At 45.2% G+C, this 27087-nt stretch overlaps 1 protein-coding gene across 4 annotated transcripts in view; it reads left to right on the top strand.

The window, feature by feature from the left end:
* Positions 1-272: 272 nt before the first annotated feature.
* DRP2 (dystrophin related protein 2) overlaps positions 273-27087 on the top strand; it is a 40748-nt gene continuing 13933 nt past the window's right edge. The window contains exons 1-13 of one of the 4 annotated variants that reach the window (XM_087427255.1): positions 273-672; positions 2331-2441; positions 4743-4794; positions 11692-11869; positions 15894-16057; positions 18472-18628; positions 20244-20364; positions 21940-22208; positions 22587-22733; positions 23183-23261; positions 25290-25350; positions 25664-25725; positions 26790-26864. In XM_087427255.1, coding sequence (XP_087283381.1) covers positions 11753-11869; positions 15894-16057; positions 18472-18628; positions 20244-20364; positions 21940-22208; positions 22587-22733; positions 23183-23261; positions 25290-25350; positions 25664-25725; positions 26790-26864 — 1252 coding nt within the window. In that variant the 5' untranslated portion in view covers positions 273-672; positions 2331-2441; positions 4743-4794; positions 11692-11752. Of the gene's footprint in view, positions 673-2330; positions 2442-4742; positions 4795-5620; positions 5696-11691; positions 11870-15893; positions 16058-18471; positions 18629-20243; positions 20365-21939; positions 22209-22586; positions 22734-23182; positions 23262-25289; positions 25351-25663; positions 25726-26789; positions 26865-27087 lie in introns of those variants that run through there. The other 3 variants (XM_087427254.1, XM_014795712.2, XM_087427256.1) reach the window with 3 other exon arrangements.

Raw genomic sequence — 27087 nt, 5'->3', positions numbered from 1 at the left:
TAGATCTAAGAGGGGTGAACTTAGGGGTGATGGGCAGACTGCCCTGAGCCCAAGACTGTACCTTGGGTACCAGTGACGATTCTAGAGCAGAGTGTTTCAACCTCCAACACAGAAACTGAATCCTGGACTGGCTACTGAGGGGCCCTGCCAGCTGCTGGCTCTGAAGTTGGCTTTGGCTCTGGGCTAGATCTGTGGAAGTTGGGGCCCAGGCTCTCACTCAGCAGCTTGTATTGATCTCCAGGCCTCTTTTGTCTCCTCCTCCCCAGTGGAAGCCTCTCCCCCTCTCCCCCTCTGCCTCTCAGCCTCTTCCGCTCTCCTCTGCTTCTAATGAATTGAAATCTCTGAGAGCCGCCAAGGCTCTGGTAGTTTTACAAAAACTGTCCTTGCTCGTTCTGCATTTGCCCAGTCAAGGGTATCTTTGCCTGAGGTCAGAGTGATGCTGTTGGTCCTGGTGATATGATTGCATAGCAACACAGAGCCGCTCGAGAGAGGGGAGGAGGAGGAGAAGGAGAAGGAGGGCAGTGAGGTGGGAGAGACGGAGGGAGAGTGTGCGTACAGCAGCTGTCGGCATCCCTGTCTCAGGGACTTCTTTGCTGATTCACAAAGGCAGCCCAGCCTCGGCCTCCCAGCTCCCAGTTGCCGCCTGCTCCTTAGACCTGACGGAATCAGAAGGTAGGCCACAGAGAAATGATTTCCAAGCCTCGCCCTTTTTTGGCTAGCTGAGGGGAAATGACTGAGGGCACTCTGTTTGTGTGTGTGTGTGTGTGTGTGTGTATGTGCCTGCCTGCCTACTGCCTGCATGTGCCTTTGGGGGAAAACTTGCATTAAAAAAATGCCCCCAGTGAAGTAGCCACCGCTTGGATTCATAGAGATAAAAAAAACAAAAAAACAAAAAAAAAAGATGCCCAGAAATAGAAACTCAAGCCAATTTGAGCAACTAATGAAGAAGAGGAAGGTCCACAGTTTGCTTCTTTGAGAGGAGAGGGGTATTATTTGTTTGTTTGTTTATTTATTTATGTGTGTTCTCAATGACATGCTTTTTGTCCATGGGTGGATTTCCTGGTGGGAGGGAAGGGAAGGAGTGTGGAAAGCATTGGCTGGAAAAGGAACAGAGAGGAAACGTGGGACCTCAGAGCAGATTCCCTGAACAAATGAGTGTCTGGCCAGCAGACAGGACACAGAAGCACTTCCCTGGAGTAAGCTGGGCTCTGACCTAGAAGCCTGGGGCTGAAGGCGCATCCTAATCTCTGCATTCACTTCCTGGCTCAATCTGTCTTCCCTGTTCCATTTCCCCATTGCTTCTTCCCTTGGTTTCTCTTCTACGCCCTTTAATCAGTAGGCACCTTTCTACTCCTGAGAGCATAGCTTGGAGTGCTTTGAAATCGGGCTTCCCTCTCCTAGAGTCAAACACCCTATTCCTTCTGCTCTCCTTACCTTTCCCCAGCATCAGGCCCAACGCCCCAGCCTGGTAAGTGCGCCTGAGACTCTGTGGGTAGTTAAGGCTTATCCTGCCTTTGGCAGGCAGGTAGAGCCAGGCCTCATGGTGTTGGGTCCAAGCAGGTAGCTGGGCTGGGGTGGAGTGGAGAAGGAGGGACGGCAGCAGTAGCAGCTGCCTGCTTCCATTGAGAGCATGGTGCATGCTGTCTGGAAAAGAACATACTTTTGTCTTATGTTTTCTTTTTGATTGTTCAAAAGAACAAAAGCCTTTAAAAAGCTCTATGTTTAGTTTACCTTAGCTTTTGACTTTTCCAAAGGAATACTTGTTTCCAGATTTACCCTCAGGTAAATCACCTTTTAAAAAGGCCCTGTGGAGCCACAAACCTCAGGAGATTTTCCCTCTGGAATTTGGGTGGGGAGATGGTTCCAGAGAACCTTGGGGCCTTCTAAGGAGACCCCCTGAAAAGGCAGTGCTGTAGATGGAAGTTGTAAGTGTCCTGTCCCTGAAAGAAAACTGAACCCCTCTTTTCCTGGGTTGGCCACCGTCTGCCCTGCAGTCCTGCTTCCTTTGAACTATTGCTAGGGGATGAAGGCACATGGAAAGTGCTCCTCTTCCTGTGAGAGTTATTCCCCCAGGCATTCTGCCTTTGCTAAGTAGCTCTGAGCTCCAGGCCAGAGGCCCCTTCAGCTCCGCAATCACCCAAAGGAGGAGAGTGTGGCTTGAAGCAGCAAACTTAGCAAAGGCCCAAGAGCCAGATGCAGAGCGCACATCTGGGATGCAGGACTTTTAACCACAGATACTCAGAAGTTTCTGATGTTAAATCTGCCACAGTGCCAGATAGGATGGGCTCTCACTAATGAAGCTCAAGAAGATATCCTTCTAAACTTGCCAGGGATGCTCACTCAGAGGAAACCCACTCTGTCGAAGTTACACCATGAAACCACATTCCTCTCTTACAAAGGATTCTAAACACACGTCAGCAACTGAAACAGCGAAACAGCCGGTGAGATAAATCTTTCTGGGACAGCATTTACCAAACTGGTGTTCCACAGAACATTGTTCTGAGAGAATGGTGATAGATTATGCTTTAAAATAAGGAGTGGTGGTAGTGGTGGTGGGGAACATTCTACAGTTCAATAATTTTTTGAAAATGCTCCATAATTGAATTCTCTTCTTGGAGAGTCACAACGTGTATAAGTATATTAAAGGCTCTGAGAAGTACTGCTGAAAATAAATCTGTTTAATTTTGTTTAACCCAGAATATCCCAAACTGATTTGATCAGGGAACACTTTTCTACATGGAAAACACTTTAGCATCTTGCAGACACAGTTTTGGGAATTGCTGCTCAAAAAACAAAAAAAAAAAAGCTAGAAGAAATTGTCACATGGAAAAAACTTGTAAGATAATCCACTCCAATGCCACATTCTTAAATGTGAAAAAATTGAGAAGTTAATCAAATTGTTCTCCTTCCCATAGCCAATGAATATCTGAGAGAGTGAAACCCTTATCTCCTGACTCTCAGTCCACTGTGCCCAATTGCTGCTTCTCGAGCAGGTTCTCTCCCGTGACACTAGTCCCAGGAAAATGAAGCAGGTTTAAGGAATAATCCTGTCATTTTGAGCATAGCATTTGTATCTTATACATTTCTTTTAGTATTTTGTTATATCTGAAAATTATGAATTTTCCTTTCAGCATGGGATTTGTTGCATTCTTTTAAACAATGTGTTATGAAAATTTTTATACATTCAAAGAGGTATAAAGAATAATATAAGGAAAATCAGGATTAAGAAAAAATGTCACCAGTAGAGTTGAAACCCTCTGTCTATCCGTCTGTGATTAAACTCCCTCCTTCCCTTCCCACCTCCAAAGGAGCCACTCTCCTGGATTTGGTGTTTATTATTCTCATGCGTTTATTTATCCTTTTACTAACACATGTATGTGTCTTTAAACAGCATATACTACTGCTTTATGTGTTTTAAAATTTTCTATCAATGATATGTATTCTTCTCCAATTTGTTTTTTCTATTCAATGTTATATTTGTGAAATTCATCCATGTTGTGACATGTGGCTCTAGTTCATTCATTTTTCACTGTTGTATAGCATTCCATTTAATGAATACGCCATGATTTATTTATCCATTCTGCTGTTTATAGACATTTTTAGGTTGTTTCCAGTGTTTGGCTCACAGTTAGGGCTACTATGATAATTCTTGTCTAGATATTCTTATTTGACTGTTGCTATCGCATGTATACCTAGGGGGGAATTGTCCCATCACAGGATATGAGAATCTTCACCTTGCAGAGACATTGTCAAATCACTCTCCAAAATGGTTTACTGACTTATACTCCCACCAGCAGTGTATAAAGGTTTCAGGTGTGTTGCATTAATTGGGTCTTAGAATTAAATTCTCCCCATGAGGATGCATCTCTGATTTTTTCACTGGAAAATAAATTTTATTTCTCAAAATTACTTGACAGCTAACTTCTCAGGAACATATTTCATTGTTCCGTTTGTAAATGAGGGGGGTGGCCTAGATAATCTCTAAAGTCCCTTCCAGTTTGACAATGTGAGTTTCCATGATTTATTCATTAAGTGAGAGGATCTGAAGCAGAACTTTGGTTTTTGGCTACATTGCAGGAATTATTTTAGGAACACATAACAAGTTTCGGTACCAATGAAATGTGTGTCTTGTCTCTTAGTGTTGTGCTGTCAGGTAGAAAGGCAGTGCTGGGAGAGGGAGAGCCATCGTGCCGGGTTATCTTGGATTGGAGAGAGGAATCTATAGCCCAAGGGAAGAGAGTCTTCTTCCCACTGCCCTGTTCTTTTCCGAGGCTATCATGATTTAAAAGTTTTCCCTATTTCTTTATTTTTTTCGTCCAAGAACAATAAATGCTTGTTATAAAAAATAATGTATATATATACACAAAGTATATAAAGTCAAAAGGAGAATCTCCCTCATACAACTCTCCAGAAGTAATGTTGCTGAACAGTTTTGTGTATCCTTGCAGGCTTTCTTTCTGTGCATACACACATGTAGATTTTTTAGAAGGTTTTTACAAAATTGGAGTTCTACCACATTATTCTAATACTTGTTTTCTTTTACCTAAAATATATATCTTTGATATCTGTTCAAATCAGTGCATACAGATCTACCTCTTTCTTTTAACAGCTACATAATATTCCATTGTGTGAGTAGCTGCAATAATAGATAAGATCTGATTACTTACAGATGTCACCAACTAGGAATTAGCTCCTTGCAACATGGCAATGAGATAGGTCTTTTTGTTATTGCTGTTTTACAGATACGGGGACTGAAGCACGGTAAGATCAGGGAGCTTGTCCAAACCTGTGCTGGTAAGTGGCAGAGCCGGGCTACAAACCCAAGTGTCCTGGCACAGAGCCCACCCCCTTAACTGTCATGCTGTGCCACCTCTCTGACATAGTCCACTTAACCAGTCCCCTGCTGGTGGACATTTGAGTTGATTGCAGAGTTTTGCTATTGCAAACAATATTGCAGCAGAATCCTCATGCACTTCTGCGAGTATTTCTGTAGGATAGGTTCCTAGACTTCTCCAGTTTATAGGTGGAAAGAGCTTATTCATTTGTTCAAAAAATATTTACTGAGCTCTGAGGCACTGGGGAAGGTCCGAGGTCAGACTGGGAAAGTTAACCAAGAATTTTACTTCTCACATGTCCTAGGAAAGTCATTTAAATGCTCTGTAGGGTTTGCTGGGTGGGTGACCTCAGACCCACTGCATCCTCTCTGTTCTTAATTACTGTGTCTTTGGCTGGGTAACAGCATGACTATCATTGCTTGGGCTCCCACCTGGTGGCCCATAGCCAAAATCTTCTCTACTTGCCAGGGGTCACTGCAATGCCTCAGAGCCTGGGTTCTAGAATTTACAGAGGCATAGTAGTGTAACAGTGAAGAACTTGTATTCTGGGACACATCTGCCTGGATATGCATTCCACCTCCTCATCTCATATTCACAATATCACTTTGAACAAGTTATTTACTGCCTCTGTGCCTCCATGTTCTTATCTGCACAAGGAAGACAACGATAGTAATTACTTCATAGGGTTGTCGTGAGGATTAAATGACTTGATATGCAGACTAATCAGTATGTAGAGTGATTAGTTAATACATGTAAAACATGGAATACAGTAAGTTTTAACTGCTATTATTTATTTGGCTATAGAAAAGCTGCTATACCAATCTTTCCATGAAACAGTTGAAGACGTCCATGGCATTTTGGTGAGAAGTGGGGAGGGAGGGAGGAAGTAGCTGTTAAATAGCTAATATATTTACATGGTTCAAAATTCAAAACGTACAAAAGGATATTCAGTAAAAACTAAATCTCCTATTGGCGATACAGGGCTTTTGTGGGTGTGGGTAATTATTCTATTTCTCAACCCGAGCAGCAATTATATGAGGATTTGCTTTATAATAATTCACTATATTTTACACATATGTTTTATGCACTTTTTTGTAGGTATATTATATTTCTCAATTTTAAAAAGAGGGAAAATAGGGGCCGACCCGGTGGTGTAGTGGTTAAGTTCACAGGTTCCACTTCGGTGGCCCGGGGTTCACAGGTTTGGATCCCGGGCACGCACTGACGCACTACTTGTCAGGCCATGCTGTGGTGGTGTCCCATATAAAGTGGAGGAAGATGGGCACGGACGTTAGCCCAGGGCCAGTCTTCCTCAGCAAAAAGAGGAGGATTGGCATCGGATGTTAGCTCAGGGCTAATCTTTCTCACACAAAAAAATAAATAAATAGAAAAAGAAGGAAAATAGGGAAAAATCCTAAAGGAATGGAGGGAATTCTCCCACCTCTGTCTAGTAGCCACTTGGTTCCCTTCTCCAAAGGTAATCAATGTTAACAGGTTCTTTTGTATACTTCCAAAGATATTTTATTGTATATATAAGCACATATTTTCCTTTTTTTTACATAAATGTGAACTAACCACCTTAATTTTTTTCTTTTTACTTAAAAATGTATCTTAAGAGGTCATTCTGTATCGGCACATAAAGAGTTCTTAATTCTGTTTTTAATAGCTGTATAGAATTCCATTGTATGGATACACCATTATCTATTTAACTAGTCTCCTAGTGACGGACATTTAGGTTGTTTGCAATTTTTTGCCATTTCAAGGCTTGCTTCAAATGCTAACATTCTGCACACATCATTTCACATAAATGGAAGTAAAAATGTATATCCAAAGCCTTTCTATTTGTGCCTCCTGGGATTTGTACCTACAAAGTTGAGGACCTGTACACTTACCCAATTGGAGTTCAATTCAATAAATCAAATTAGGAAACATTCACTGAGTGTCTGCTCTGTGCCTGGCACTGTGTTAAAAAACATGTGGGATAGAAATATCAGGCATGGACCTTGTCCTCCACGAGCCAACAATTTCCCTTTCATGCTGGAATCCTGGTATTTCCCACATGTTTTTAAAGCTTATATCTCTGCCCAAGAAAAATAATGTTTCCCCCCTGAATCCTCCTGGAAGGGCCTGTGTGTGGCTTTGAGAACCAGGAAACGAGTATTCCTGGTGGCAAAAAGCCACAGCTTGGTATCTAGCAAGATCCCTAGGGAAGACCACAGAAGAGTTGTTCCACCCTGTTGGGGAAGAGGGAGAATCCCCTTCTGCCCTTTCCCTTAAGGTTCTTCTGGCTGGCCAAACAATTAAAAGACAGGTTAGCAGGAGAAAATAATACCAAGTTTAATAACATGTATACATGGGAGAAACCAGGGAAACTGAGTTTCTCAACACAATAGCAGAGATTCTCATCTTAAATACTATCTTCAGCTAAAGACAAAGGAGGATGTTGGGGGTGGGTGGTGTTTTGGGATTTCAGAGCGGAAGAAGACAATTTACATGAAGAGAGAAATGTAAATGTTTGTCAGATTAATGCTTTGCAGGGCCCCCTATAGAGAATGTGGCTGGAGAGATAGGAATTATAGTAATCAAGAGTACATACATTTAAGTCTTCTTCTTCCATCCTGATAAGAGTTTTCACAGATAAGGTCATCCCCCGCTCTTCCCACTACACAGAGGGAGATATCTTTACAAATGTAAATGTTTGGTAAACAGAACTTTGTTAAGAATGGGCATAGCGAGGACCCTGCCAGTCTGTCTATACCCAGAGTTAAATTCCTTTAGGCAGTTTGCGGGAGGTCAAATGTCTGTCAGAGAAAATAATCAAGGTAAAGAGATATATTTCAGGGTGGCCAATTTTGATTTCCCACAACCCCAAAAGCATCCTGCACACTACTCCGTGTGTCCAAATCTTCTCTCTCACCTTAGCTCAAAAGCATCTCTTCCAAAATACATCCTAAATCCCTCCAACTTAAGGCGGACACTTCCTCCTCTGTGACCTCTCAAGCATGATTTCTGTGTCCCACACAAGGTACGAATCATTTTCTCCCTTAAGTTAGACTTTTTTTTTGTTTATATGTCTTATTTCCTACACTTGACCATTTGAGGACCAAGTCAGATTCATTTCCAATTCCTCACAGCCTGTGCGAATTAAAAGGAGGAATAGGAAGAGAATCAGTATGTGCTGGTAGTAATATGGGACAGGATAGAGACAAATAGAGAAGCAGAAAGAAGAATCTTTGTGTGGAACAAAGCACACAAAAGAGTCAGGAGGCCCTGGTTCGTTTGTGTCTCAGCATTTTCATCTGTCAGATGGGATCATAATTCTGGCTGGGCCAACCTTACCAGGGTGCACTGAGGATCAGGAGAGACAGTACAGCAGGCTGCAAAAGCATGCTATACAAATACAGGGAATGCTAGTGTTATGCGTGACAACTCTTAAACATTCACATTTTATAGGTTAGCAAACCAGCATCTAGAGTGGTGAAATGACTTGAGATCACAGTCGGTGGCAAAGTCTGAAAATAGTAGAGGATAGTCATGCTAGGACCCAAAGGAGTTTATTCCTTTTCTTGCCTGCATTGGGATTAGAAGATCTGAATTCTCTGACTCCTGGGTTTGTTTTATTTTTGTTTTGTGAGGCATCAAGTTGACGTCAGGTCAGTAGAGGAATGGGAAGGAAGGAAGGTAATCTGTAGAGAGGTGAACCTCAAAAGAGAAAAAGAGACAGTTCATAAAAGAAGAAATATAACTGGCCACTAAAAATGTAGGAGAAAAGTTGAGCATCTTTAGTAATTAAGGAACTACAAAGTAATTCTCAAGATGCCATCTTCACTTACAAAATTGGCAAAGATATTTTAAAAATAAGAATACTCACTGTTGGCAAGTGTGCTGGGAAACTGGCACTCTCTACATTGCTGTTGGTAGTATAAAGCAGTCTAACTTTTTTTCTAGGACAATTTAGAAGTATGCATCACAAGCCTGAAATTGGTTCGTACTCTTTGATCCAGGAATTCTCCCTTCTAGGAAATTATCCTAAGGAAAGAATCACAAATATGCACACAGCTGTTCCTTGCAGTGTGACTTATGTCTAACTGTTAAGATAAATTATGGTATATGCATTCAATGGAATAGTATACAACAATGATTACAGCTAACATTTATTGAGCAGTGTACTATTGCCAGACACCGTGCTCAGTTATTTTTATTTTTTTTTTTTTTATTGGTAAAACCACAATTTATTCAGTTCGTGCTCAGTTATTTAAATACATTATTAATTTTAATCATTAGACCAATTCTATGAGGGCAGTATCATTGTCATCCCCGTTTTGCAGATGAGGACACTGAAACTCAGAGAGATTAACTTGTGCCAGGCCACACTGCTAATAGGTTGAATAGTGTGGATTTGACTCTGGGTCTGTCTGATGCCAAAGCTCATGACCTCAACCATAGCGCTCTATCACCTTTGCAGCCATTAGAAATCATGGTTTAGAGGAAGAGTTAGTGACATTCTAAAATGATCATGATATAAACGGCAAATGAAAAAAGCACAATACAAAATGATGTCTATCATATGATGACATTTCTATTTTAAAAGTGTGTGTATATATTTTTCTTAGAAAAACTATTATAAGGCTTTATACCTATTAGTAATGGTTATCTCTGGGTGGTAGTATTGTAGGTTATTTTTATTTTCATCCTTATGATTTTTTATATTTTCCAGTTTTTCTATAAAGAACACTCATTACTTGAGTAATCAGCAAAAATAAAAATGTTAATATAAAAAGAGGTCTCAAATCAAGCCTTCATGCTTATAGCACGCCCATAGCAATACTTCATTTTTTATCTGAGTTACTAATTCTTTTATGTTGTTGTTGGACCAGAGGGGAGCCATCTTTTCAACCATTCTTTGGGAAATCTCTTTGGAGATGAGGAGCTACGTAGCTGTGTTCTCTAGGGACTTTGACTACAATAAAGTGTCCTTTAGACCATAAATTCTTGCACCTGCGTGATCTGTAATAGTCCCCAATCTTTGGATCATGGACCCTTGAGGAAGAGGGAAAGGTACTTACTGCAAGGAGTCCACAGATCTTTAAATGTATAAGTGTTTTTCTCACTCTTTAAGTACTAAAAGTACAGCTACTATTGTAGGTGTGAGTGGGTGAAGTGAGATTTTTTTTTTTAATCTTAAGTGGCCTTATACCCAAAATGTTGGGAACCACTGAAATAGAGACTAAAAGTGGTGGCTATTTAATCATCAGCATCAGTAACCAAAGATGCTCACTTCCTGCCCTTTGGATCAAGGTTTGCATGTCTTTTCCCAGCACTAAAAGATATCACTTCTATCATTTGCAAGCATTGTTTTTGCCACCCATTCTCATTGCTCTTGTGTTCATTCACTAAACTGTCAATTGGTTTGTACATCTAACTTTTTCACTCATATCTTCCTTTTCTAAGCTTACCTCCTGACGTCTAAAGCTGAATATGTCTCAAGCATAGCTTATTATGGAACACTGCCCTCATCCCCTACCACACCATATTCGCTCCTTCTCCTGTCTTCTCTCTCTTGCTGTTGGCAACATTATCCACCCAGCTCCCAAATTAGAAATCTTTGACTCCTTCACCTCCCTCACCCTTCGCATCCAATTGATCACCGAGCCCAAGGTATTTCACCTCTTCAGTGTATCTGAAAGCCATGCTCTCTGCTCCATCCTCGCTGCAACTGCCTGCCTATTATAACAGCTTTTCAATGGGTTCTTCCCCTGGGAGAATCACTCCACAAAGCAGCCAGAGGGCTCTTTCTAAAATGCAAATCTGGCTGTGTCACTCCCCTGCTTAAAATTTCAGTGCTTCAGTGTCTATAAGATAAAGCCTAGAATCCTCTGCTTGTCATTCAAGGCATGGCCCGATCTGGCCACAGCCTCATTTTCCAGCCTTGTCTGCTACTCCCCACAAGGCACCTACCTTGTACTCTGATCACACCATACATTTTATTTTCCTGCTGTTTGGAATGTTCTTTTTTGTTTTATCTTCTCTGCCTAATGACAATTCGATTTCTCTTTCATGACTCACCTCAAGTATATTTCCTCTAGGGAAACTTTTCTTGACATGACCAAGTAGAACTCACCTTATTTATCCCTTCTCTCCATCCCATAAATACTTTTATTATTAATGCAAGTAACACTTTATGGCTTGATTTTTCCCATGTTTACTCTCTCTGTATGTGAACTCCTCAGGGGCAGGCACTATGTCTTTTTCATTTCTGTACCTCCTAAACTCTAGCAAACTCTAGCCATACTGAACTTACTGTTCTCTGAACATGCTATGCTTTTTTGTAACATCCACCTTTGCACAGGTGGGTCCCTCTGCTGGGAATGCCCTTCTCCCTTTCTCCCCTTCTTTGCATAGGCAAACACCTACTCATCCTTCAAGACTCATCTCAAATGCAGTCTCTCTGAAATCTTTGCATGTCCTCAGATAGAGCTAGTTGTTCCCCACTCTGTGCTCTCCTAACCTTCTGGTCAAACCTCAATTATAGCATTTGCCACATAAACATTTTGTTATATAATTATCAGCTTACATGACTGCTCCCCCCATCTCCCCGACCTCCATCCCCAGGCTGTGAGATCTCAAACACCAAATCATCTTTGTGTCTCTAGCCCAAAGCACAATAGATAAACAATAAATACTTCCTTCATCAATACAGAAAGTCTTTTCCGGTACATAGTGACCTGGGAGAACTATTGGGTAGTTAAGCTTTGAATACTTATTTACGTAACTGGTCAAGTCACCTCTGGGTAAGTGCTGGATTCATAGGCTTTTCTAGGTCTTGACTCTAAATCTCTCCCTGTTACTCTTCCAGGTGCTTATGCTCAAAGGTCAGTGCACTGCCCATCCTCACCCCCCCATGAGCCTTGGTTCTGATGCAACCTATGGTCATGCAGGGATGCCCTTACACCCTCCCACGATGTCATGAGTGGCAGGCAGCTGACCAGTTCCGTCACAGCAGCAGCCTCCAAAGCGCCTGCCCCCAGCCTCAGGTAAGATGCCCATAACAAGACAAAGGCCTGTGGAAAAAGGTGGACACAGAATCTGTGTGTGTTCTTGTGGGTGTCCATGCTTCCTAAGGTTCAGGGGCACTCTCCACAGACATGAAACCCCTTGAATAGCATGGGGCCTCCTGGCTCATCTCTTGTCATTCATGAGGCCTTTTGTGGGGGGCATGAGGCAAGGAATTGTGTTGGGCTGAGCAAGCCAAAGGGCCCACAATGGCCGAAGGGGACTGGTTCCATGTTAACCTCCCACGGGAGGTCCCAGAAAAGCATGATCCTTCAGGGCAGAGCCTAGGACAAGGTAGGACCTTCCTTTGCCTTGGTTTCTCTGTGGCATGCCTCATATTCTGCATCTGTAGAGTGTTCTCTCTCCTTCCATCAGCTCTTCCTCTTAAGTCCTTAGTCTTATTATAGCTCCTGGCTCAGCCCCACCAAGAATCCCCTGAGATTCATATCTTCCCCTCCTCTCCCTCTCCTCCCTTAGGAGTGGAGTGGGGGTGCTGTGTGTGCCTGACTGTGTATGTTGGTAGGTGGGCAGAGGATCTGTGAAAGGCAGTAATCCTGAGAGGGCATCCCCCTTTCCTGACAAGAAGGGAGGTCCACGGAAAAGTTGACTGGACAAGGGAGAAGCATAAGCATACTTTGGCTTGCCCTACAATGCTTTAGGGTCCAGAGGCCATGGGGGGTGAGAAAGTACTATGTCTCCTAGTATCTCATAGATGGGCTGTGGTGCTGAGTTGCTGCTGGGGGTGCAGACAGCAACTGAATATACAGGGAGGGGAAAGGAAGAGAGAAAGGCAAGAGGGATGGAGAATGTGGATGCTGGTGAGCCCATTTTGGGGAGAATAATGAGAAAAAGTCAAGGTCTAGAGAAGCATAAGATCCTGGTCCTCCTGAGCTGTTTTCCCACATCTAGCCAGAGAGAAATCGCTGTCTCTAACATATTCTTAAGGCCAGCGTCAACTTAGAGCTCCCCAGTGCACCTACCCCTTCGCCAGAGTGGGACTTTCACAGGATCGAGGGATTGAGAAGCCTGGGCCCTTCCAAAGGCCTTTCCCTGCTCATTGTCCACCCCCCTCCAAGCTTCACCACCTAGGCAGAGGGACCTGAGGGCTTCATTTTGTGATTAAGAATGATGAGACCAACCCCTCTCTTCTGCCGCTGTCCAGTTTCTTCTCTTCCTTCCTTATGGCCTTGACTTTGTCTTAGAAGTTTCAAGAGATAAAGAGAGAGCCCTGTGGGGAATGGGGGTGAGACGCCAACATCTTGGCCACAAAAGCCAGAAGTAGAAGGCCGTTGATAGGGAAAGAAAACAGTTACTATTCGTTATTTGCCTACTGTGAGCCTGGCTCTGCTAGGGGGACTTGTGAGTACAAAGGGGAACTAGGAGGGGAGAACAGGGTGACGGAGCCAAGTGGGGAGTTAGGACACTAAGAAGAAGGCTGGAGGGAATGAAAGGCTAACGTGGGTGGAGCCCAGCTCATCATGGGCGCTTTCCTCAGAACAAGGACAACTTGATTGTGGCTGGGTCACAAGGGACCATTTCTAACTCTGGGGCATTCCTAGTCCAGGGGACTCTGTGAGACTGGCTTGAGCCCAATTATCCCAGCATAAGCAAAGCTGCGACCCAGAGCTAGAGCCACTCCCTGCTCTTGGCCTGCCATCCCCTGCCATCCCCCATCCACCCCAGATGGCTCCACCTCAGACCCCCAGAAAGGGGCAGGCAGCTGCTCCAACTATTCCTGTAGGTGGGCCTCAGCATGGAAACAATGTGGAACTGTGGAAAGCCCAGAAGACTCTGTGGGAGATAAATGAGGATGGGAACAGAACCCTTTTTGGTAAAAATGAAGTGTTTTCTCTCAGTGCTGAGGGCGGGAGCCCAGCTCAGGAATGTTAACCTTTACCCAGGCAAGTCTGCTGGAGAAGGAAAAGAGTAGTCACTTCCAGAAGGGGCCTTGCCGCTTAGGCCAGTGGACCAGGGCAGCACAGGCAGGGCACAGGAGCCTCCTTGGCACTGGACCCCCGCACGGAGCTACTGGGCTCCAATTTGCCCTCTCCCTCCCCTGCAGAGGTCCAAGGGGATTGGACCATCCATTTCCCCTGGCCTTAGAGTGCAGTGAGAGGTCTGTGGGGATATGACTCTCCCTCCACCCGTCTCTGCCTCCCCAAGGCAGGGCAGAGCACCCCCTTTTTTTCACAGTGGGCTCGGATGAATCTTCTGCTGCCCAGCTTCCTGATCCTGCTAACCCATGGCTCTGTCCCCAGGTGTGCCACATGCATTCCTCACTGCCTCTGAGGACACTTACTTAGCCAGGACAAGGCTTATTTTCAAGCCCATCCTCCTGCTAGGCCTTGAGGAAATTGCTTACCAGAGATTTGTCACCAAAGTGGTCTGTTCCTTTCCTCCACCTCAAGGGAGGGGTGGGCCCAGAGTCAGAGTGAGTCCTTTGTGTCTTCCATGGAAAGGGAAAATAAATGAACAGAAGCTACCCTCTACAGGCCCCTCCTCAGCACCATGGAATGCCCAGTCCCACTCCCGCCATCCTCACCAGCCTGGGAGGGCTCTCCTGGCCCCGGTGTGGCGGGCCCAGTTGGGAGCAAGCCGGAATTCCCCAGGGACAAAGCTCTGATTCACGGGCTGAGCCCTGACATGGCCGCCCCCTCCAGATTCCTGGGGGGTCAGTAAACAAACAGGGTGACAGCTCCCGCCTCCTGGCCTGGCTCAGTGCTCTGCCTGCTCTCCCTCAGGGAGCCTGCTCAGAGCCTGTCAGGACTCTGCCTGCAGCTCACCAGGCACTGAGTCCAGATTCGTGCTGAGGGATAATCATGGAGCTGCCCAATCCTGCAACGGAGTCCCCAGGCAGCACAGGTAGGGTCAGCTCACGGGGACACAGAGTGACTGAGTTTAGAGTTTTGCCCCAGAGCCTGGCTGCTCCCTCACTTCCCTTCAATATGTGGCTGGGAGCTGTGGTTTTAATGGGATGATTGGTTTTGTAAATTGCCTGGAGCATCTTGTGGGGAGGAAGTATAGTTTGGGGGGAAAGGGAGACTAGAGGAGTCTCGTCCCCCAGCAGGACCCTGTCCTTTCCACAGAAGGCGAGCAGGTAGACAAGCAGGCAAGCAGGTGGGTTTCCCCTGGGTGGAGAAACACAGGCTGAGATTTCCTCTTCCACACTCTCCTTCCCTCCACCTCCTACTGACCCTGGCTGGGCAGTCCTGGCACTGTGTTGGAGGTAGCTAACTTCTTAAGGGCTATTTGGCACAACTCTCATTCCCCTAAACCCTACAACACCCCACGAGCAAGTGATGGGCTCTGAGCTTGAGGGCCCAAGGTGAGACTGTGGCAGGCTCCACGGTTGGTCACCTTAGCTGCCGACTCTGGTCAGAGTCCTTTGGAGATCAGGATCCAAAACGCTGCTGTAGCCCTTTCTCAACCCGTGGAAGATGAGCAGTCCTCTTTAGGATTATTTTCAGGCTTCCCGACTGTGGTGGGAAATGCTAGTGGGAAAGAGGGAGAGGGGACACCAAGGCCTAGATTCATCTGGGAAGTAGGACATCTCCACTGATAGCTCTCTGGCTGGTCTGATTTCTCTCTGAATCTTTATGGGATGACCCCTCAGCTTTCTTTTCCAGAAGGTTGGGTAAACTGTGGGACCCTGCAGCTCACCTTGAACGTTATGGTTGCCAGTGTTTGGGCAATTGTGAGCAGCTCTTGCCTAATGCAAGTACTTCCAGGATCTCATCTGGGCAAAAGTCCTGGCAGAATTTACAACAATAAGACTGATAATGATAGTAGTCAGCACTTATATGTGACCGACCTGTGCCAAGAGAGGACCTTGCAATGAACAGAGCCAAAGAGTCTTCTTTTATCTCGGCCCCCTCCTTCCCACTGAACACACCGTGGGACAAGCCCTTCTCTCCCCTTGTTCACACTCGTCTCACCTTGGCTTGGTGCAGACCAGGGTGCAGACCTGCACTCCAGCGATTGCAGGATGTCTGTATTTCTGTCCAGGTTAGAGCTGCTGCCACCACCCCTGCGCCTCCTCAGGATGGTGCTGGGTTTTCCTGTCTAAGCCCAAAGCTGTTCAACGGGTCTGTTGGTGCCACTGGACCCCTGGAACCACCAGCCATGAATCTGTGTTGGAATGAAATCAAAAAGAAGTCTCACAACCTCCGGTAAGGCCTGGCCCCTTGAAACGGGCCTGCAGGAATTGGCTCAGACAGTGTTGGGCTCCTCTTGCTGCTGCAGCTCATCATTCTCCTCTCAGCCTGTGCGTCTCCTTCTCGTCAGCCTCACCACCCACTTCTTTCCTTCTCTGGCACCGGGGAAAGAACCCTGGGTCAGAAGTCAGGAGACTTGGATTTGAGCCCCAGTTTTAAGTATCTGTGTCACCTTGGCTAAGTGGTTTGAGTTATCTGAATTTTAACTTCCACTTATTTTTGGATTTATTTTAAGAAAAAAAAATGAGTGGAGGAATAACACCTGTCCTAACTACCTCATGATGTCATAGGCATTCAAATAAGATAGGAAAATACTTTCTGACTTCAAAGCACTGATGTATAAATGAAGGATAGGATTACTCCCCTCTCTTCTTCTCATAACTGTCCTCCATCTTGGTAGATCTCATCTGCTCTCTTTCCTATCCTTTTATCTCTCTACTCCCATCCATTGGTTATCAGCCCACTTATTCCTCCCCAAACTGAGGGCAAATCAGTAAGAGCCTGAAGGCAATTTCTTTCTTTTTTTTTTTTAACAATTTTTTTTTTTTTGAGGAAGATCAGCCCTGAGCTAACATCCATGCCAATCCTCCTCCTTTTTTGCTGAGGAAGACCTGCCCTGGGCTAACCTCTGTGCCCATCTTCCTCCACTTTACATGGGACGCCGCATGGCTTAACAAGCGGTGCGTCAGTGCGCGCCCGGGATCTGAACCCGGGCCTCCAGCAGCGGAGCGTGCGCGCTTAACCCGTAAGCCATGGGCTGGCCCCTGAAGGCAATTTCTTTTTCTTTTTTTTTTTTAGAGAGCAGTATTTTTTTTTTATAATTTTATTTATTTATTTATTTTCCCCCCAAAGCCCCAGTAGATAGTTGTATGTCATAGTTGCACATCCTTCTAGTCACTGTATGTGGGACGCGGCCCCAACATGGCCGGAGAAGCGGTGCATCCGTGCTCGCCCAGGATCCGAACCCGGGCCGCCAGCAGCGGAGCGCGCGCACTTAACCGCTAAGCCACGGGCCGGCCCTTAAGGCAATTTCTATAGGAGTTGTTCCTCTTCCCCCATGCCCCTGCCTAACCCCGTCCCCCCCTCGCCACACTCTTTTTCTCTCCACTCCCTATCATCAAAGACCAAACTCCTGGCTTCTGGTGGACTCTGGTGGCAATGAGGCAGTGTGGAGAAATTGAAAGAACGCAGGCTCTGGAGTCAGACAAACCTGAGTTCAAATCATAGCTCTACCAGTAACTTAACTGTGTGACCTTGGGCAAATTACTTAACCTCTCTCGGCAACAGTAGTGCCAATCTCAAAAAGTTGCTCTGAGAATTAGTAGAAGCAAAAATTTAGGTAAAGGGCTTGGCTCAGGTGGTAAGGAGGCAATGAATAGTTATTATTGTCTGCTAAGGGGAATGGGCTTGATGGCTGCACATAGCCCATGGGCTGGCCTCCAGCTTCCTAGCACTTGGACCTCAGCTCATGGTTCATTTGTAGGGGGAGGCAGACAGAGATGATTATACTGTATACATTTTTCTCCTTCCATATGTCAAACTTCTAGCCTATGTTGCTATCATCCTTTGGGACCCTTGGGCTACTTATATTTGTGTGCGTTGTCATACATGTGGGTGCCCACACTCAACCACCTGACTTGCCCTTTCCACTTACTGCATCCTCTCCTGCTCAGAGGGCAGGCCCTGAGAAGCCTTTGTGCATGAGCAGTTTGGCATGACTTGAGTTCCTCCAGGGCAAGAGGGCAACCAGACACTGTCACCTCTAATGCCCTTGGTCAGTTTCCTACCCTTCCCAGCCTGATGCTGGATACCCAACTCAACTGACCTCCACAAAGTGTTTTAGTACCGCGCTCCATGCAGAGGTGCCTCAGGAGCCTCTGTGGGTGGGTAAGAGGGAAGACTCCTGGCCTCCACCCACTTCAACCAGAGCAGCACCTCTTTAATCTGTTTAGTCGGCCCTCTGTAGCCCAAGGTTCTGCATCCGCAGATTCAACCAACCGTGGATCGAAAGGCCTATTTATACCTAACACTTTCAGACTTTTTTTCTTGTCATTATTCCCCTAAACAATACAATATAACAACTATTTATATAGCATTTACATTGTATTAGGTATTATAAGTAATCTAGAGATGATTTAGAGTATATGAGAGGATGTGCATAGGTTATATGCAAATACTGCACCATTTTATATAAAGGACTTGAGCATCTGTGGATTTTGGTATCCCTGGGGGTCCTGGAACCAATCCCCCGTGCATACCGAGGGATGACTGTGTATATTAAGGTTCCACATAAATATTCGTTTGGGAAAAAAAATGTTTTGCCACTAAAATGAAGATTGAAAATCACTGATCTTACTCATTGTTTGCAGTGCTCGCCTAGAGGCCTTCTCAGACCACAGTGGAAAGCTTCAGCTCCCTCTCCAAGATATTATTGACTGGCTCAGCCAAAAGGATGAGGAATTATCAGCTCAGCTGCCCCTACGAGGGGATGTGGCCCTGGTACAACAGGAGAAGGAGACACACGCGGTAGGTTAGAATTATGGAGGCTGGGATGTGTAGCCTCTCAGTCGGGAAAGGCTCCCTTCTGCAATACCCTGACAGACACCCAGCCTCTGCTTAGACACTTAAAGTAACAGGAAGCTGTATGCAGTCCTACAGGTCTGTGGATAGCACTCCACAGAGTAAGTCAAACCTTTCCTTTCTATTCCTTTTATCAAATATTGGCCTCTCTTAAAATCCTGACCTAATTTTTAATGGACATAATATGATATTAAATGAAAAAGCACAGGATGCGAAACTATGTACAAGTGGATCTCAACTGTATAAAAATCTACATAGATGTGTGTGTATATGTATACACACGTATAAAAACATAGAAGGAACTGGGGCCCGCCTCATGGCATAGTGGTTAAAGTTCCACCCACTCTGCTTCAGCAGCCCAGGTTCGCTGGTTTGGATCCCGGGTGTGGACCTACACCACTTGTCAGCCACGCTGTGGTGGTGACCCACATATGTAGTAGGGGAAGATTGGCACAGATGTTAGCTCAGGCTAATCTTCCTCAGAAAAAAAAAATAGAATGAACTATATCAAAATGTTCACATTGATAAACTATAGGTGATGAAGTTAGAGTTCTTTTTAATTTTCTTCATACTTTTCTGAAATTTCTAAGATTTCTGAGATGTATATTACCTCTGTAAACAGAAAATAACAGCAGATGTTTCTTAAAAACGACTACGGAATGCACTGGAAGAAATGACAATTATGTGATGTGACACAGGTGTTAGCTAATGCTGCAATGGCAATCACATTGCAATATAAATGTATCAAATTAATATATTGTACACCTTAAACTCACACAATGTTATATGTCAATTATATCTCAATTTAACAAATGAATACAGAATGGAATACAATACAGCAAGAAAATAAACAAACTATTACTGCGTGCCACAGCATGGATGAATCTTTAAAGACAGTATGTTGAATGAAAAAAAGCCAGATACAAAATGAGTACATACTGTATGATTCCATTTATATAAACTTCAAAAATGGGCAAAACTAATCAGTGGTGTTACAAGTCAGGATAGTAGTTACCTTGCTGGAGAGAAGGATGAGATAGTGACTAGAAGGAGCCATGGCGTGAGTGGGCCTTCCAGAATGCTAGTGGAGTTCTGTTTCTTCATCTCAGTACTGGTTACAGAGATGAAATCACTTATGGAAATTCATTGATCTGTACACTTTTGATTTGTGTACTCTCCTCTGTGTATATTTCAACAAAAAAATTAATTAAAATTTTAATATAAGTCCTGCCCATCCTGGTTTTGATGTCTCTAAGCCCCTTACAGGAGACTTGCTGAATCTTCCAGAGAACCAAGATTCCCAACCCCAAATTCCCATGTTTCTCTCTACCTTGTGGCATAGTCAGGCCCATTTCATACTAAATAGACCTTCCAGTGTCAGACTTATTCTTCTGCCTATAGGGGGGACTGCACCTCTTTTTGTCTGGGTAGCCCAAAGATACATGACATTGCCAAAGGATCAGGTTGCACTGAGGAGAAGGAAGGTTGTCAATTACAGGATGGAATTTAAAGCAATTGAAAGACTGTCCTTCCCTGTCGACCGTGTTGCTAAACCTTACAGGCCTTTATGGAAGATGTCAAGTCTCGGGGCCCCTATATCTACTCTGTACTGGAGTCAGCTCAGGCCTTCCTGTCCCAGCACCCATTTGAGGAATTAGAAGAGCCTCGTTCTGAGAGCAAAGGTGGGTGGTCTTTTTCTCTTTCCCCTTCTTCTTGAGCTATGAACCTTCCTGCCCTCCCCAAACTCATTTTCTTGGCTGTTATCTAGAAGGATAGTTTTCTCCTAGGAGTCCAGAGTTAAGGAGGAGCAAGATTCATACTGCAAGGAAAAGCAAAGAGAACAGAGCTTGGAGCAGAACGAGCGTGTGGCCCAAAGTTGTATGTGGCTCTCTGGAGTAACATGTGTGGCCTTCCAATGAGGCACAAAAAGGAAAAAACAAAAGACTCAAATGCATTGAAGGGAATAAAAGTAGTAGTATGTCCTTTAAAAACATGCTGCTTTATTCCAACGTAGAGAGATATGTGGCAATGCTCTAATCAACCAACAAATGAAAATACTTTTTTAAAATCTAAAAAGTTAGGTGATGACATTTGAGAAGAAAATTGATTGTGGCTTTTTGATGCTGACCCTGGTGACTTCTGGCCCCTTCGCTCAATGGAGTGGGCCACTCTAGGCCTAGGCTCAAATAAGGCAGCAGGGTTGGGATCCACGGTGATTAAGTCTGAGTGGTGGCCCAGCAAGCCCTCTTCTCCAGAAAGAGTCTTCACCCCTCTGAGATTGGCTATGAATAGCCTGGAAAGACCTTTCCTTAATTGAGTCCTTTGTCAATGCTGTTGACCCTCTCAGTTCACCTCGATCCCCTCAGTAGGAGGGCTAGTACTCAGTTTACTGCCCAATGGGCTTCAGATAGGACAAGCCCAAGAGAGAGCAGGATAATTTCAATGAGCCTGGAGTCTGGGGGCTCTGAATCTACTTCTGAGGGGAGGTCTGAGGGAGGAAGAGGAAAGCTACAATTTAGGAGCCTAGGTAGAGAAGCTGGGCATGTTATACTAACCTCTCCTGGGCTGGGTCTTCATAAAATGTCTCCCTTCTTTGTATGGAAGTGGGCAGCACACACTAATGCAAAACTGCAGTCCAGGGTCACGTGGATAGGATCCTGGATGATTTGCCTCACTGCGCCTCTTAAAATACTTTACTCACTATTTACCTTGCCCGTTTTTTAAGAATATGAGGAAATTCTCATGATATAGTAAGAAAATACCAGTATGGTCTCTCGACTGTGGTGGTGGAACCTTGAACCTACACATGTGATAAAATCGCATAGAACTAAATACACACACACAATGAGTACAAGTAAAATTGGGGAACTCAATGAAATTGATGGATTGCATCAATGTCAATATCCTGGTTGTGATATTGTACTATATTTTGCAAGATGTTACCATTTGGGGAAACTGAGTAAAGGGTACATGAGATCTCTGTATTATTTCTTACAACAGCGTGTGAATCTACAATTATCTCAAAATAAAAAGTTTAATTTTAAAAAAAACTTGGATGTACAAAAGGAGCTCAACCATGGAAAAATGTGTATTTGTGTGTATGAATATACACACAAATGCACATGCACACACACGTGCACGCACGCACACACACACGCACATACATGCCCTTTGACAAAGGGCTGTTTTTGTCTCTGTCTTTCCCTGGGCTGCCACTGCCTGGTTGGCCTGACCTGACTTCCTGCCTGCCCTTGCAGATACCTCTCCCAGACAGCGGATCCAGAATCTTAGCCGCTTTGTGTGGAAGCAAGCGACGGTGGCCAGTGAACTATGGGAGAAGCTGACAGCCCGCTGCGTGGACCAGCATCGCCACATTGAGCGCACTCTGGAGCAGCTGTTGGAGATCCAAGGGGCAATGGAGGAATTAAGCACTACTCTGACCCAGGCTGAGGGAGTCCGAGCCACTTGGGAGCCTATTGGAGATCTCTTCATTGATTCACTCCCTGAGCACATCCAGGCTCTTAAGGTATGCAGGCCCCCTCACCTGAGACCTAACACTCCTCCCAAACCCTGACAATGTTCCTGCTGCTGAGACTCCATTTCTGGCCCTGACTACAACTGAGCCTCTCTCAGTTTATGTGCTGGATTTGGGGGCTGGGTTAGCTGGAGTCTCCTCTGACCTTCTACTGTCTTCTCTTTCTTTAGTGTTTTCTGAGGGTAGAAAAGGAAGAGGGTAAGGACAGTGACTGCCCACACCTTAGTTCAGTTGCGCTAATAGGCAAGCACCTAGGTTGTGTTGTTGAAACAAAATCTCTGGGTGAAGAGGGAGGAGTCAAGGTGAATGACTAATGGTTCCTCTTTCCCACTCTCCGTCCACTGTGGGACTTGGGTCCTGGCCCTACAGCTATTCAAAGAAGAATTCTCCCCCATGAAAGATGGAGTGAAGTTGGTGAATGATCTGGCCCATCAACTTGCCATTTCTGACGTGCACTTGTCAATGGAGAATTCCCGGGCCCTGGAGCAGATCAATATCCGGTGGAAACAGCTACAGGTACAAGAGGAGCTTGGAGTGAGCCAGGGGGAAGAGCCGCAATATAACTAGGCTTGGGGAAAACTTCTCCAGGCCCAAAAGAAGTAAAGGGGCATTGAAATGAGATCTACATGGAAAAGGAATAGTAGAGAGTTTGGGTCCAGGGAACAGACTTCTCAACCTCTAAGCTGCTGGGAGTGATTGAAATGAAGACCTGAGAGGGGCCTGTCCAAATGTGGGCACTTAGGGTAGACAGGGGCAGGTGAAGACTGCTGCCTGGAATAAGGGATGCGCTTCTCTGACGCTTGGGAGTGCTGTGGGAGGGCTGGGAGTTGGGTGATGTGGGAGGAGCTGGAACCAGAGAGGAGCCAGCCAATAAGGGAGTTCACAGAGATGCCTGGAGGCACCTGGAAATCCCATACTAAACATCTGGCATGAATCTACTGACTTCCTACTCGTTCTTTCCATAGGTATCAGTTGGCGAGAGGCTTAAGCAGCTCCAGGATGCCCACCGGGACTTTGGGCCTGGGTCACAGCACTTCCTCTCCAGTACGTGAGACAAACTGCACTTCACTTAGCAGAACCTCAGCCACCTTCCAAGAGAGTCTACTATTGCCCCTTGGGGGCCTGGTGGGAGCCCAGTATACCTTGGCATCCAAGAAGCAGTAAGGATAAAGCAGTGTAGCATAGTGGTTAAAAGGACAGGCTCTCCAGTCAGAGTCATAGCTCCTCGACTTAATAGCTGTGCAAGCTTGAAAAAAATAGCTTAACCTTTCTGAACCTCAGTTTTCCCATATGAAAAAAGAGGGGCAAATATTACCTAGCTCATAGGGTTATGGGAATTGAATGACTTTGTTTTTTCAGCAGTATTTATTGAGGGCCTCCTGTGGGCCAGGTACTGTTCTAGGCACTGGGGCTACAACAGGAACAAAATAGACAAAAGCCCTCAGACTTGTGGAGCTTACATTCTAGTGAGGGAAGCCAGACCATAAGCAAATAAGTAAAATATATATAAGGTCAATTGACGACAAGTGCTATGGAAAAAAATAAAGCAGGGAAGGCGTGAATAGGGAGTGCTGGACTTAAGCGAGGAGACATTGTGATTTTTTTTTTTGTGAGGAAGATCAGCCCTGAGCTAACATCCATGCTAATCCTCCTCTTTTTGCTGAGGAAGACTGGCTCTGAGCTAACATCTATTGCCAATCCTCCTCCTTGCTTTTCCCCAAAGCCCCAGTAGATAGTTGTATGTCATAGTTGTACATCCTTCTAGTTGCTGTATGTAGGACGCGGCCTCAGCATGGCCGGAGAAGCAGTGTGTCGGTGTGCGCCCGGGATACGAACCCAGGCTGCCAGTAGCGGAGCGCACGCACTTAACCGCTAAGCCACGGGGCCGGCCCAAGAAACGTTGTGATTTTAATAGTGTGATCAGGAAAGTCCTCACTGAGATCAACTGAGCAGAAACCTCAAGGAGGTGAGGGAATGAGCCATGTGGATGTCTGAGGGAAGAGCATACCAGACAGAGGGGACAGTGACTTCCAGGCCCTTAAGGCAGGGGCATGGCTGAGGAACAGCAAGGAGGCCGGTATAGAAGTGAAGAAGGAAGGGAGAGAGCAGGAGGGCAGAACAGTAGCAGGAGCCCAGAGGTAAGAACTTGGGATTTTATTCTGAATGGAATGGAGAACTTTTGGAGGAGTTTGAGCAGAAGGATGACATAATCTGACGTATGTTTTAATAGAGTCAGAGTGTTGGGGGGCAAGAGTGGGAGCAGGGAGACCTGTTAGGAAGCATATTGCAATAATCCAGGTGCAGGATTATGGTGACCCAGATCAGGGTGGTAGCAGTGAAGATGGTGGGAAGATACAGATATGACAATTAGATATGTACACAGAACATTTAGCAGAGTATCTGGCATGTAGTAGGAACTCAGTCGATGTTAATGGAGGTTAGAATTATTGCTGTTATAATCACTGGCATGCAGCTATACATGCAGAGGGCTCTTCTACCCAGGGAAGCTGCAATGAGGAGATTGGCCAGGTAACTGAGCCTCTCCTGGAACATCCGGAAGATAAAGACATGGACCAGAGAGGGCCATCCTTTTCCAGAGTTCATCACCAGAGAGAAATGGGCAGTACCATTCCCCATTGTCCCACAGGACTGGAAAGCTTGACCTTCTTGGGAAAGGGCTTTGAGCCCCATGAGGAAAGTAGGATTCGCTTCATATCCACAGCAGTACTCCAGCTGTCTCCAGCTGAATGGAGAGAAATGGCAGCCTGCTCAGGGAGAAGATTGTCAGGGTGGCCGAGGCCAGGTATTCCTGTTCATGCCCTTGCCACATCTCTGGCACATGAGGGTATCAGTGACAACCTCTTCTCCGTCCCTTACCCTAACATCAGGGAGAGCAGTGTGTTCATTAGAAGTTTTTGTCCCACTCTCAGGGGCTGTTAAGAGCTGACAATGAAAGTCAAGCATCCCCTTTTGGGCTTGACCACCTATTTGGGAGGACAGAGCACGGGAGTTGCCCGGGGCCTGAAGAGCATTGGTGACCAACTTCTTTCTCTTTTTCTTCTCCCTCACCAGCCTCTGTCCAGGTTCCCTGGGAAAGAGCAATTTCACCCAATAAAGTTCCCTACTACATCAAGTGAGTGATCGTCTGAATCAGAAGTGGGTCGGTCGCCTGCCCACCCCCTCCCTTGCTTGTCTTTTTTTCTACCCGTCCCTGTCACTCCTTACTTGTTGGGATTCATCCACCCAGTCCAGTTTTTCCTCCTACTCATCTCAAGAGCTCAAGATGCTACCTGGGTAAAGGTGAACCTTTGTGCCTTGGGATCTTCAGGGTTCACCCTCGGATTCTGCTGCTCCTTGCATTCAACCTATCACTGAGTGGTTCGCGCACGTGTGTGGGGGGTGGAGGATGGTGTGGACCCTGCCGCTATTTATGCTTTTGTTTGTAGCCACCAGGCTCAGACCACATGCTGGGACCATCCCAAGATGACTGAGTTATACCAAACCCTAGGTAAGAATGCGAGGTTCCTGGATAGGGTGAAGATCTATACAGTTGCCTTTGTCTTATGAGAATAGAAGGGAATCCCATTCAACGAGCATGTGGGGGTGGAAGTGAGTGCCTTGTCTTTTTTCCAGCAGCCTTCCTTCCATTTTCCTCTGCACCTCCCTCAACTGGAGGCTCTCCACTCCCCCTGAACCATCTTATCATCACATTAGGGAATTATCCTATAGATGTGAACCAGATCTGCTTTGAGAGACACTATCCAGGCTGTGATGAGCGTGACTCTTGTGTACCTTACCTTGTGTACCTTATCTTTGACTACTGAGAGAGACTCAGGATTACATTGTAAATTTTATCTATGTTGATGCATGTGACTATAGTTCATTTGTTTTCACTACTGTAGAGTATTCCATTGTATATACTACAGTTTCTTCATCTATTCTACTATTGATGGACGTTTGGGTCATTTCTGGTTTGGAGCTAACAAGAACAGAGCTGCTAAGGAGCTCTTGCCCATGTCTTTTGGTGCATGTGTGCACGTTTTCCAGCCTACGGGTCATAACATCATGTCAGTGTGTTGTGACAAGCATTTAAAAAAATTGAAATAGACTAGGAAATATGAAAGTGCAACAGATCCCTAGCAAGAGTCATAACCGATATTAATTTTGTTGTGTTTTTACTGTAGCAAATCTAGTAAGGTGTTGTTTCCTGAAATGTTTGATTCAGTTATTTATACATGTGCACATGTGTGTATATATACTGCACCGTGATGTAAAATAAATTTCTTACTATTGTCTTAGTGGAAAAACGTGTGAAAATCCCTGCTCTAGGATATGTAGTTGGCTGGGTTGTAGGCTATGTGAATGTTCAATTTTACTAGGTAATACCAAACTGTTTTCTGAGGTGATTGTATCAGCTCACTCTTCCACCAGCAATTCTCATTCATCCACATCTTTGCTGACACTTGCTTTGTTAGACTTTTATTTTTTGCCCATCTGGTGGGTGTAAAATGGTATCTTGCTGTGGTTTTAATTTTCATTTCCCTGATCTGAGTCTCTTTCCATTCTTTGCAGCTGATCTGAACAACATTAAGTTCTCGGCTTACCGCACTGCCATGAAGCTACGCAGAGTCCAGAAGGCACTGCGCTGTAAGTCTCCCATTGCACTTCTCTTATGACCTTCACCCCTCTCCTGCTCTTCATCATCTGTCAGCTGCTTCCCACTTTCATCTCACCTTGGCAAGGGTTGTTGATTGGCTTGGTGGGAACTCGCCAAAGGCTGGGATATGCTGGCTGTGGACACCTGCTCTTTGCAGGGCCCGTCCATTCTCCCCAAGCCACAGACTTGTTTCCAAATTAACCCACAGCTATC

The sequence above is a fragment of the Ceratotherium simum genome, chromosome X, assembly GCF_057802395.1.
Source record: "Ceratotherium simum simum isolate JZ-2026a chromosome X, ASM5780239v1, whole genome shotgun sequence".
NCBI classification, from domain to species: Eukaryota; Metazoa; Chordata; class Mammalia; order Perissodactyla; family Rhinocerotidae; genus Ceratotherium; species Ceratotherium simum.
This window is presented reverse-complemented; position numbering and strand designations above follow the sequence as displayed.